The sequence below is a fragment of the Grampus griseus genome, assembly GCF_964374135.1.
Source record: "Grampus griseus genome assembly, chromosome: 6".
Taxonomy (NCBI): Eukaryota; Metazoa; Chordata; class Mammalia; order Artiodactyla; family Delphinidae; genus Grampus; species Grampus griseus.
In genome coordinates, this window is record NC_139000.1 from 7535283 (window position 1) to 7548608 (window position 13326).

General features: G+C 52.3%; 1 protein-coding gene across 2 annotated transcripts in view; it reads right to left on the minus strand.

Moving 5' to 3' along the window:
• Positions 1-13326, minus strand: part of DNM1 (dynamin 1) — a 45298-nt gene that overhangs the window by 16418 nt on the left and 15554 nt on the right. For both annotated transcript variants that reach the window (XM_082656405.1, XM_082656404.1), the window contains exons 3-11: positions 13166-13315; positions 12591-12794; positions 12207-12305; positions 11943-12103; positions 10764-10906; positions 10495-10630; positions 10235-10302; positions 8967-9105; positions 1636-1722 (exon numbers count right to left, since the gene is read on the minus strand). In XM_082656405.1, the coding sequence (XP_082512531.1) occupies positions 1636-1722; positions 8967-9105; positions 10235-10302; positions 10495-10630; positions 10764-10906; positions 11943-12103; positions 12207-12305; positions 12591-12794; positions 13166-13315 (1187 nt within the window). The remainder of the gene's footprint in view (positions 1-1635; positions 1723-8966; positions 9106-10234; positions 10303-10494; positions 10631-10763; positions 10907-11942; positions 12104-12206; positions 12306-12590; positions 12795-13165; positions 13316-13326) is intronic.

Consider the following 13326-nt stretch of genomic DNA (forward strand, 5'->3'; position numbering starts at 1 on the left):
AGTGGTGAAGACACGGTGAGAGGAGGAAGGTCATGGGTCTGACCTGTAATAGGTGCTCAACAGATGTTAGCTACAATTATCTTCAGAGAAAAAAAGGCAAGACACACCGCAGGACTGTGATTCTTTAAGAGTAAGAGGAAATCTGGAATCTGTATGTGCCTAGGGAAAATGTCTGGAAGGAGACACACCACACTTTTAATAATGTTTCTTTTATGGGAGACTGCGGGCGGGGAAGCGTGAATGGAGGAACACTTACTCGTAAGTTAATGACTTCTATACTGATTGAACATTTTATTGAGTATTTCTCATTTTGTCATTAAAAAGAGACCAGTGAGGATTTAGAAACACAACATCGGCAACAAAAATGTGAGTGATTAGGGACAGCGCCATTGTGGAGAAGGGGTGTATGAGGATGGAAGCTGGGAATTGGGAGCCAGAGGTGGGTATAGACAGAAGATGACAGGGAGATGGCCAAGGGAAAAGGACTCGCCTGTGAGCTTTGTGAGAGCCATGAGGGAGCCTGCTCACCTCTGCCCCTCCCAGCTCAGAGGAGCATTCAGGGAATATGCTTCTTATTGAATGAACGAATGAATGAATGAATGAAAGAATATTTGATAAATGACTACATAAAAGGAAGGGAGGGCGCCTATGAGGGGTGTATGGTGACCCAGAGAAACAGCAAAGAGAGAGAGAGAGGCCCCAAGTGAGATGACCAGAGTATAGATAGTTGAGAAGCAGATTGTGGGATTGTAAAGTGGAGCGGCTTCTCTAGAAAACTGTATGGCAGGTCCTCAAAAAGTTAAACATAGAATTACCATATGATCCAGCAATTCCATTTCTGGAAATATACCCTAAAGATTTAAAAGCAAGCTCTCAAAGAGATATTTGTGCACCTGTGTTCATAGCAGCATTATTCACAATAGCCCAAAAGTGGGAAAAAACAGATAAACAAAATGTGGTCTATTCATACAATGGAATATTATTCAGCCTTAAAAAGGAAAGATATTCTGACACGTGCTACAAGGTGGATGAAGCTTGTGAACATTATGCTAAGTGAAGTTAGCCAGAAACAGAAGGACAAATGTATGCTTCCACTTATATGAGGTACCTAGAGTCATCAACTTCATAGAAACAGAAAGGAGAATGGTGGTTGCCAGGGGCTGGGAGGAAGGGGGAATGGGTGTCATTTTTTTGGGTTTGTTTTTGGCTGCGCTGTGGGGCATGTGGGATCTTCGTTCCCCAACCAGGATTGAACCCGCACCCCCTGCATTGGGAGCGTGGAGTCTTAACCATTGGACCACCAGGGAAGTCCCTAGGAGTCACTGTTTAAGGGGGACAGAGTTTCATTTTAGGAAGATGAAAAGTTCTGAAGATGGTTGGTGGTGATGGTTGCACAGCAATCTGAATGTACTTAATACCACTGAACTGCACAATTTAAAGCGGTTAAAATAGTAAAATTTATGTTATGTATATATTTTCTCACAACAAATAAGAGAGCAAGAGAGAAGCAGAAAGTTAATACAAGGAGAGAAAGTATAAGAGAGACTGAGACAGAAGAGACAAAGTGGGAAGAGGGAGGTGAGCCCAAGGGCAGGAGTGAAAGGTGAGGGAAGAGGGGGTGGTGCGTGGGCTCACCTGCTCCTTGGTGCGACCCTCGCGCTCCCGGATGTGGGTGGTCACGATGCGCTCCATCTCCTCCCGCAGCCGGGGGTACTGCTGGAGCTGCGGCGGGGGGGGGGGGGCAGGGGAGAGAGCCACGTACACTGGGGGCACGGGTAGGGGGCACCCAAACCCCACCAGAATCCAGGGCCGTGGGGTGGGAGGGACACACAGAATGCCCCACACCTGGGGGCCCAGGAAGCTGATGGCACCCAGCCACAGCCACCCCTTTCCCCCAATTGTGGGCTCCAAATGGCAAGTCAAGGGTCTTCCCAGTCCCGGGCCCTCTTCACTAGCCTACCTGGGCAACTTCACGGGGGCCGGCAGTTCCCATGAGCACAAATGCCTTGGGAATCAGCCTGCTCCTCGGCCGCCATCTTGGTGGCAGCCATCTTGGAAACAGACCTATTCGATTGAGGCCTCTGTTTGGGGCGCTGTTAGCGCCCCAAACTTTCACTGATCCTCAGGGCTACCCCTTGCCTCCTCAAAGGCTTGGAGGCACAGTCAGGTGGGGAATCAGGCAGGTAACAGCCCGCAGATTACGATCCAGGGAGAATCTGGGGAGGGCAGGGCCCGAGGTGCCAGGTGGCCTCCTGAGTCAGGCTGGGGACAGGCAGTGCTCCTTGTCAGAGCTGGGGGAGGGGAGCAGGGGAAGACCAGCAGCTACACAAAGGACATGCAGGAGGCACAGGCATGCGAGGGCATTGGGGGTGGGGTGGGCATGCGGAGTGGGAGTGCCAGCAGCATGAGCAGTACCCTGCGGGGGCCCTCTTGGTCGAATCCACCCGGCTTTGCCTCCCTTTGCATGCCCTGTCCCGGCACCGCTAACCCGACACATCTGCCTGGCTCAGAGCTGGCCGGCCAGCCTGTCTCTACCCCACTCCTCTGGGGGTAGAAGCTCAGCAGCACCCTTCTACCCACCCCCCATCCCCCGCAGTTTTTATCAACTGAGGCCAAAGGGAAGTTGCTCCAAACCCTTCCCCCCTGCCTGTGGACTCTGCCTTCAGCTCAGCCAGGCTCTGGACAAAACCCGGGTTGACTCCTTCTTCAGGACTCTGTTGAATATCGTGTCTTCCAGAGAGCCTACTGTGACCACCTCCATGTGCCCCATCCCTCTCCACCCCACTTCCCTCCCCAAACTGGACTGTAATTGCCCTGAAGGTAGGGCCCAGGGCTGGGCACACTTCCAGTGCCCAAAGAGGGCACGTTGAAAGAATGAGGGAATGAATGAAGGATGGAAGTCTTTGCCCTCCTTGCCAGGGTGAGCAGACATCAGCTCCTCTGCCCTCTGGCTCATGAACCGGCAGCTCCTTGGAGAGGGGGACTCGCTGAGCTGCTGATGGTGGGAGTCTATCCAAGGGGACTTCCTCCTCTGCCATGGAGGGGCCCAGGCTGGGCAAAGCTAGACCCACACCTTGTCCCTCTTCCTATCCTGGGTCAGGCCCCGCAGGTGGATCCCCCTATGTGGGAAGAGAGCTGGATGTTAGCGTGCCTGGGTCACAGGTAGTGATTCTGAGGGCAAGATGGAGGCCAAGGGGATGGGGTGGGGGAGGGGTGGGGGGCATCAGGAGAGGCAGGAGGATGGGGGAGAGAGCAGCGCCCTGGATGCCAGCCCAGGAGAGGCAGACTTGAGAGATGCCACATCCTCCCCACTCCCCCCTGACTGTTCCGTGGCTCTGCCAAGGGTGTGGCTCATGTGGCCAAGCTCAGGGGACCTGGAAGAGAGGCAGCCTGAGAGGCGGGGCTTAGAAACAGCACTGGCTGGAGGGACCCAGTGGACCCTTCTGCACCGAGAGGCTCAGGGATAGGCCATCACTCCTTCTCACGATCCCCGAGTTGGGGTAGATTTGGGACCGAGTCACGGCCACCAGCAAAGCCTCCTCTGAGATGGTCCCAAGTGCTCCCTCCCTGGGTGGCGTCGCGGGAGGGGCAAGGAGGGAGGAGGAGGGAGCAATTTGCCAAAGAGCATGACCAGTTCTCCCACTAACGGCCTGGATATTACATTTGTCAAGTTTTCCATGTGTCACAAATGACAGGGCAGCCTCAGCCCCTTTGAGAAGTTCTGTTCCCTTTGAGCATCTTTTTCCATTCTGGCTGCCTCTGAGCATTTCCAGAACTTTCAGCCAGTTTTTAAAATGGAACTTTTCTCTCTCAGGTCTTGGCTAAGTGGGGCAGTCAGCCTGGAGCCCACTGTTTAGTGGTCAGGAATGCAGGCCCTGGAGCCACCATGGCTCTGGGTTCAAAGCCAGCCCCCTACCCTGCTGACCTTCCTTGGGAAAGTGCTTGGACCCCTCTGAGCCTCAGTTTCTCCATGTGTGAAATGAGGTAATAATGGCACCTTCCCTCTTAGGGTTGTTGAGAGGACTGAGAAGCACACCCTGTGCTGGACATTAAACTCCAGATTTCATCCAGAGATGAAACTCTAATCCCAGCAGGGCTAGGAATAATCAGCAGGAATGGCTTGCTAAATTTAGAAGATTTGGGGAGGGAAAAAAAAAGAGGAAAATGGGTGAATTTTGCTATGTAAACAAAAAACTACTATGCATTAAATCAATTAAAAGGCAATTTTTTAAAGAAATAATTTATAAGCTTTCCTTTCTAAAGTTTTTGTTGATCAGTTTTTCTCCTTACAAAAATTTACTGACTCACTGTAAGAAATCTGAATATGACAAAAGTTTGTGAAGTAGAAATGAAAAAATTCCTGTGTTCTTTGCCTTCTTAAAATAATGGTTAGTAACTATGCCTTTGGAATTTTATCACTTATGTAGATTATTATATTATATATATTTATCATTTATATATATTACTTTCCCCCCCAAATTCTATACGTTCGTCTCCGAAACCTGCTTTTCCCCCCACAGTACATTGTGGAAGGACACGTGAATGGAAATAAATATCCCTTGCCCTTTTAACAACTATAGTCTTTCATTGTCTGTGTGATACCATAGTCAATCCCCTCTTGATGGACATCAGGGTTGTTTCCAAAATATTACCATTTACCCTAATTAGTGCTTTTTTGGAAGGCAATTCAGCAAAGTGTTCCACAGTTTTTAAATGTTTATATCTAGTAATCAGTCTTCTAGGAATCTATCCTAAGGAAATAATCCTAGAGAAAGAAAAATAAAATTCTTTATACACAAAGATGTCCATTGCCAGGGTATTTATAATATTGAAAAACTAGAGACTGTTTCAGTGTTCACCAATAGGAAAATGGTTAAGTAAACCGTGATAAATCTATTCAATAGAATATTATGCAATCATTAAAAATGTTCACATAGGGACTTCCCTGGTGGGCCAGTGGTTAAGAATCCACCTGCCAATGCAGGCGACACGGGTTCGAGCCCTGGTCCCGGAAGATCCCACATGCCGCGGAGCAACTAAGCCCATGCGCCACAACTACTGAGCTTGTGCTCTAGAGCCGGTGAGCCACAACTACTGAGCCCATGCACTGCAACTACTGAAGGGTGCGTGCCTAGAACCCGTGATCCGCAACAAGAGAAGCCACTGCAATGAGAAGCCCACGCACTGCAACGGAGAGTAGCCTCTGCTCGCCGCAACTAGAGAAAGCCTGCACGCAGCAACGAAGACCCAACGCAGCCAAAAATTAAATAAATAAATAAATAAATAAATTTATTTAAAAAAATGTTCACATAGACTATGTAATAACACCCACCAAAATGTATGTTATTAAGAGAAAAAGCAGGATACTAATATATTCACAGTGTAAATACCTAACAAAGTAAATAAACCTATGTATAGAAAAAAGAGTTTGGAGGAATAAATTGGTGAAAACTCTTTGGAGAGCAAATCTTGCAGAAGTTACCAAAACTGTGAGTGCTCACATCCATTGACTAGGCAATTCTATGCTAGAAATTTGCTCTAAAGAAATGACAGGATAAGTACTACAAATATATTTATAAGGCTATTCACTGCAGCACTGTTTGTAAAAGAAAAGAAAAAGTGGAAACAACCTAAATGTCTGTCAATAGGATATTGAATACATAAATCATGTCATATTTCTACAGTGGAATACAATTCAGCTGTTCAAGGGCATGATCTTTACGTAGCTACTACAAGGATTCCACTCCACATTGCTCAGTAAAAAAGAAGAGTTCACTATCAGTGTGGTCAGTGTGATCCCTTTTAGGTTAAAACCGGTGTATATTTGTAATTAGTTAGGAAGGGTGTGCTGCTAGCAGTCTTTATCTCTAGGGCTGTGAGCTTATAGGGACTTTTGCTTTCTCTGTGCAGTTTGAATATTTTGATAGCAATCATGTATGATCAGAACAAAATCAATACCGATAATTTCATTTTTTAAAAAAAGGAGTGTATTTGCAGGAAATGTACAAAAATCTCAGTGTGGCTCTTGGAAAGGGAGTGTTGTTGCCTCCTTTTCACTCTTGGGCATTTTCCAAATTTTCTCTAATTGAGAGTGTGTTCCTTTCAAAATGAAAACCCAAAATTTTTAAAAATTTAGATATATTTTGTGTTCTTTTGTAAAGAGATTTGAGGCAGCTTAAAATAAACTCGGTATTTTTTAGTTTAACAAAAGTTAAGATTGCATTGCTTAGTATTCATGATGCAGTGGGACCATGATTTAGATATCATGATATATACTATGCAAGGGAAAGTCCAGCCCAGATTTGATTCCACCTGGATCAGGCACTGAGTGGATGCTAATTTGCTTAATCTATCCCCATTTGGCAAAAGTGAGATAGGATTGTGTAAGGGGCGCACAGGACTAATTATATATGAGCCACAAAAACCGTGATACTTATTTAAAACATGAAGTTAAGGCAGATGTTCCCCCACCTCCCAGTGTAGGGAGCTTTTGCAAATACAAGTGAGGCTGGGCTCATGCAGGCCCCTGGGAAGCACTGCTTTAGATGATCTGGCGAAAAGTCCCCAAAATGCCCCAAAGCAGACAAATAGGAAAAAGCCATCTAAAAGGTCACGGACGACTCAAAAGAGGCTGACCCTGTCAAACATGTATGGATTACAGTAAAGTGAGTAACCCAATATGCTTTTAGGCAAATTGGTTTTGAGGGGCTCGGATAGCTCCCCTGCCCCAGGAGGCCCTGATCCCAGATCTCTTCCCTCAGCCTCCCTAAATCTGAATCCCACTCTGCTGTTCTTTTCTGAGACTCAGTTTTGTCATCTGCAAAATGGGGATAAGACTACTCACTGCTTAGGGTTGTTAAAAGGATTAAGTCAGATGACAAGGGCAGGCACTTAGCCTAGTGCTTGGCACACAGTAGGTGCTCAATAAACAGCGGCCATCTCCTTATCATCATCACCATCAAAGCGGCCATTGAGGATGCTTGGGTTAGAGCAAAGTCTTCTGGGAGAGGTGGGGGCCTGAAGGAATCATGAGTACAGTAGACCCGGGGTTAGAAGCCGGCATGAGACCTTGGGGCCAGGAATCAGCCGGGCCGGCCTGGGCATCTGGGTCCACCTGGGTGGCTGAGAGGCTGCCGGGCTTGCTCAGCAGTTGGTTCTTGCCCACGGGAGGCCCTGGCCATGAGGAAGGGGTGGCCAGGCCCAGCCCCTCCCGGGCGGCCATCATACCTTTTCGCTACACTTTCTGATGGTGGCTGTGAGCTCACTGACTACCATATCCACACACTTGATACTGGGCTCTTTAAGCTTCTGCACCTGCTTTTTCACTGTGGCTTCAAAAGCGAGGTCAGGTGTGAAGAGGCCTGTCCTGCACCCGGGGAGGAGGAGGGGAACAGGGGAGGAGCAGCCGGGGTGGGCGGGCGAGGAGAAGGAGGGCAGTGAAAGCCAAGCAGAGCCAGGGGCCGGGGTGGAGGATGGCACGGACACGAGGGAAGAGAGAGACACCGACACAGAGAAAGAGAGACAGAAGAGAAGACAATGTGAGCGTGGGACCTGGCCCTCCTGCCCACCTGGATCGGCACCTCCCAGGTGCTGCCAAGCAACCCCCAGGGCTCTGAGGGTGTGGGAGGGGTCTGAGGGACCAAGCCCCTGCCCCGTCCAAGGGCACTTACTGAGTTCATATTCTCCCCCCAGGGCTTGCCTCCCTCCTCTCCCCCACTCTTCAGCTACACCGAGCCTGCCCTCTCTCTCTTTGTCCTTTTCCTATGCCATCCTGCTGAGGAGCTGACCCAGGCCACACCCACCCACCCACATTCTGTTCAATTCTAGGTTTCCCAGAACCTCCTGTATTCGCTTCATCCCGACTCCAAAGCCCAGCACCATTCCCTATTCTCCACCAAGGTTGTTGCATTCAGCTGCCCAGGCTGTGCACTGCACAACTCCAGGGGGCTCCATTTCCATAGACTACGGGGCAGATGATGCCTCCTGGAGTTGCTGTGTAGCTGCCTGATCGCCATTCTCCAGCTCCCTGCTCTACTCCTGCCCTTCCCTTTCTCCTCAAGGGGCATCCTTTGCCTCTCCTCCTAAGGAGTCTGGAGGAGCTCAGTTTGGAAAGACAGAGAGAGAGAAGAGGAAAGACAGAAAGAGTGGAGATGGTGATAGAGAGGGGCCAGGGCAGCAGTGGGGAGGGGAAAGGAAGGGAGTCTGGGGCACTGGATTTGGAGTCCAAAGCCTTGGCTCCAAGTAACAGCTCTGCCACCTCCTAGCTCAAGTCCTCGGGCAAGTCACTTGATCTCCCGAGCCTCAGTTTTCCTGCTGTGAAGTGGGCGCCATCCTCCCTGCCCTGCCGTGCCCTCCTTGAGTGGTTCTGTGAGGCTCAAATGACATAGCAGAGGGGGCTCTGTCCCTGGAAGGCTGGATGTGGATGGAAGGGACGGGGAAGGTCCTGAGTGAGGGTCCTGAGTGAGGATGGCGTGAGATGGGGAAGATGAAGGACAGTGGGGAGTCAGGGTACCTGCTTGACCTGGGTCCTCTGAATCCCTCTGGTGTTCCAGGCCCCTAGGGCAGCACCCAAGAAGGTCCAGTACTTCATCTGTCTCCAGGGACAAGACTTCCCCAAGACCCCTCCCTGGAGCCCCCAAAGATGACCCCATCTCTGAGAGCAGGGAGGGGGCTCAGGGTCCCCTCTTCTCCCTGAGCTGGGGCAGCTCTTGGTGGGCTCTCAGGGCAAATTACCACCATCATACCTGTCTTTCCAATGTCTAATCCCTTGGTTCCCCTGGTCTGGGGGCCGGGGCTGGGTGAGGCCCCCTCAGAGAGTCCCCCTCTCCTGGACTGTGGTGGCCTGCCTCCCCCACCCCGCTGAGGTCTGTACATGCTACCAGGAGGCACTGGGGGAGGTGGGGAAGGAGCGCCTGGCAGCAGAGCAGGGCGGGGCAGAGGCAGGGGCTGGCCGGGCAGCTGGTTACCTTCTTGGTGCACTGTCTAACGGTGCTGATTAGCTCCGAGATAACCATGTCCACACACTTGAGACACGGTTCTCGGATCTTCTTCACCTGCTTTTTCACAATGGTCTCAAAGGCCATGTCTGGGGTAAAGAGCCCCGTTCTGAACGCCCGGAGCGGAAGAAGGGCACGGTGTCACAGACCGGCTCCTGCCAGGAGCACCAGGCCAGGGCCCCGCCCCGCCCCCCTGAACTCTGCCCTCGGGGTCCTCCCACTACCCCTGTCTGGACTTCAGTGTCCCCATCTGTAAAATGGGCAGGAGGGATTCTGATGAAGGCCTTTCAATCGAAGCTCTTTAGGGCAAGACAAGGTCTGCTTATAACTGTTGCATTTGTCCTGCTTTGTCTTCAGATTCTGCTCATACAAAATGTTCTATGGCTAGAAATGGTTTGAAAACTGTCAAACTGGGTTTTCTTTAAGAGCCTTTCTGGGAATAAAGCATTTTATTTTAAGACTAGGAAAGAGATTTTTTTTTCTTTTCTGTGCCTTAGCCAATGCAGTCTGTAAATTCCATGCCAAACCTTGGAACTGAACCTGCATGAAAGCAGTGACATTTCAGTCTTGTTCACTGCCTGGCACATAGCAGGTGCTTTAAGTTTTCTTGTTGAATGGACAGTGTCGATCTGGGTCCCTGGAGCGGGGCGAAGCTTTTTAGGAACAGTCTATTTTCCAGCCTTTGTCCCGGCTCCACAGGCCTTGGGGCTGGCTAGCAGGAGGGAAGTGGGGTGGAATGGGGCCAACTTCGGGCTAATGGGACTGTGGCAGGGTCTGGAGGGTTGAGAGGCCTCATCCCATCATAAAAGTTTCACAGACTAACACCTGATGCACCAGCCCAGGCCCTACCCAGTGGTTTGGGCAGCTTTGTTCTGGATAGCACTGGGGGGAGCTGTCCTACCCTGGGGATGGGCAGGGGGCCCAAGCCCGAAGGGTGCTTCCCCAGCCACCTGTGTCTCGGGCTCTACCCCACTGTTCTAGCCTCCGGGCCGCTCCCAGGGACAAGCAAAGGAGGGTAGCAGGCTGCAGGTAGGGGGATGGCCTGGGTCTCCCATCCACCTCCCCTATCCAGAGCCTGTCCAAGCTGGGAGCCAGAAAGTCACGGTTGAGGAGATTGGGGACTAGGTAGGGCTCTTGGTCCTTCCTCAGGGAGGCTCACTCCATCACTCCCTCTGTCTCTGCACTAGACCCCTCCTTCCTTGCAGGGTTCAGCTCCCCTCCCCGGTCCCAATACGTGCCTAATGCCATGTATATTCTTGATGGCATAGCTGATCTCCCTTCGGAGTTCCTTCTCGTCAAACTCCATCTGTGTAGGAGACAAAGAGATGGCTGGTCAGGGCCTGTTCTGCTACCTGGGGGGTCAAACAGGGTCCACCTCACTCCCAGAGCTGGGCATCAGGGCCTCTAGTGGGGTCAGCACATGTACGCATGAGAGAGTCTTAGGTAGGTGGGTGGGAGGGTAGTCCTGAGCCCTCCTGCCCCTGGGGGGTCTGCCTACCTTGACCAGTTCAAAGGGGAAGCGCTCATGGAAGATCCGGTTGATGCGGGCTCCCCCCGACAGTTCATAGGTATCGATCTGGTCCCCTGAGCCCTCAATGCGCTTCTCAAAGTCTACAGCAAATTGCTGGACCATCCTGGGGAGAGAGTGATATGACCTGAGGGGGCAGCAGCCACCTCGGGCAGGGAGCCCTGCGAGAGCCCTGTGCTGAGAGGCTGCGGGGAGTGGCAGCCCCATGATGGGGAGTCAGGAGTTGGGGAGGGCCTCACTGCAGCAGAGCCTTGGTCTTGCGCGCTGGGTCATCAGGGCGGAAGTTCTTGTACTCCTCCACCTCCTTCTCAATGGACAGCAGCTGGCTCTGAAGCTTGTTCCGCAGCCCTGGCAGCGTGTCCCGGATGTGGTTTGTCAGTTGCTGGCGGTGGGGGCGAGGAAAGGGTTAAGGCCATGGTCACAGACCCAGAATGCCCACAGGACCAAGCAGGGGCCAGGATGTCTGGGGCCCATGTGGATGTGGTGAGGTGCAGAGCCACAGCCCTGCCCACTGCTGTCCTGCCCACCAGAATGAAAGCTGCCTGAGGGCAGGGACTGGCACACAGTAGGTGCTCACAGAGGTGTATTAATTGAATGAATGAGTCAATAACTCCATTTTCAGTAGAAGCCAGAAATCTAGATTTTTATCTGAAATTGCCTGATCTTGACTAATTTAATAGTTTTAGACACCACAAGAGCCAGATGAAATGAATCAGGGGCAGTGATGGCTGGAAGACTGCCCCCTTGTGCCCTTTGGGTTTAAGGCCTCCCTTGAGGTAATTCTCAAGTTCTGAGGCTCACTCTGGTTAGGTCTCCACACGCAGCATCTCCCTGAACTACAGAATGACCCTAAGAAACAGGTTTCATCTCCATTATCACCATTTTACAGATGCAGAAATAGAGGCTCAGAGAGCTGGAGAGTCTTGGTGGGTGAGTGACAAAGCTGAGACTAGAACCCAGGTATGTGGCCTCCAGAGACCCCAGTTTTGTCCCATGCCACACTGCCTTCCTACTGTCAATACACATACACACACACACCCCTCAGTAATTCTGGAAGCCCCATTCCAGATGGAGAAACATCCTAGGGAAGCCCCTGGGTTCACCCCCTCCGCAGATCAGCCTCTCCCCATTTCAGAAGGAGCAAAGGTCTTTAGCCAACCATACTCCAATCCTAGCCCCCAAGCCCAAGCCCTTGTCAATGCCACCGTCCACACAAGGTCTTGGACTTCTCTCCATTCTGGGGCGTTCCTAGGGCTCCCCTTCCTGGCCTTGGACAGGGAATGGTCAGCAAAGCTCTGGTGCTACCTCACTGTGGGACAGTGGGCAACCCTCACAAAATACGCTTAAATGATTCTGTTACGCTGGTTTCTTGAGGCCTCATCCTGGCCTGAGCCCCTACCTGGTTAAGGAGCCCCTACCTGGTTAAGGACCTTCTGCAGGTAGGGCGTGCCCATGCGGTCAGCCAAGTGGCGGTAGGAAGGGTGGGAGAGGAAGAACTTGCGTTCAGCGGCCAAGGCAGCCGTGATATCCTTCTTCCCATCGATGTCCTTCTGGCTCCGGTTCACCACTCCAATGTAGCCTGTGGATGGGGTGGGGGTCAGGGGCAACCAGCCTTGTGGGGGGTGGGGGGCGGTGTTACGAGGAGGGGCAGTGGGGGTGGGTCAGGTGTGTGGCCTGCCGACCTCTGCGCAGCGGGAGCAGCTTGTTCTCCAGAACATCACGGGCATCTGTGCCCTCGTCCATCAGGTCCAGCTTAGTGATGACCCCGATGGTGCGCTGACCTGGGGGTGGCAGGAGAGGGTTGTCTACACCTGCACTTGCCCTCACACAGGCGACCCCAGGCACTCCCAATCCCACCCCACTCCCCCATCTCCCAGCCCACTCCCTCCCTTACCCACTGCCTGCCTCTGGTCTCCCCACCTCATTCATTCTCCACAGTAGCCAAAATGATTTTTAAAGGCATAAATCTGATCCCACCCCTATTCGCTTAGACCCTCCAGTGGCTCCCCCTTACGCTGTGAATAGACCCCCAGGGCCTTGCGCATCGGCTACCTGTGAAAACCTACCCTGGGGGTCCACCTCCTTGGCGACCTTGAGGGCATCAGAGTTGGCCAGGTCGGAGTTGGCTGGGGACACGGCCAAGATGAGGCAATTCTCCTTGGTGACGAACTGCATAAGCATGTCCCGGATCTGGAACTCGATGTCGGGAGGTTGGTCCCCCACTGGGACCTTGGTCATTCCGGGCAGGTCCACTAAGGTCAGGTTCAGCACTGGACAGGGCGGCGAGAAGGCGTGTTCAAGGCGAGGGGCGTGGCCGGGGGCGGGCGGATTAAGGAACAGGGCCGGGCTTAAAGAGGATCTGTTTGGGAGCGTGGCCGTAGGTGGGTGGGGCTAGGGAAACGCGAAGGGCTAAACGGAGGCCTGTTAGAGGCGTGGCCAGGGGTGGGCGGAGCCGTGGCAGTGTGGGACTGGGGTAGGACGCACAGAGGAGGAGTCGCTGTGGGGGCGGAGTCTACAGGAGGAGTGAAGCCCTTGAGGAGGTGCCAGCTAAGGGGCGGGGCCAATAAGATGGTTCCCAAGGGGCGGGGCTCAGAGACGGAGCCAAGAGGCTGGGGGCGGGGCCAGGGCCAGGTCTCCTCACCGTGCGGCGAGTAGACGCGGAGGTTGATGGGCACCGGAGAGATGCCCTTGTTAGTGCCAGTCACCCGGTCGGTCTCAGCCTCAATCTCCAGGCGCACCTCCTCGAAGTCGGTGAATTTCTTCCCCTTGCAGTGCAGGAACTCGGCATATTCTGCCCCAGAA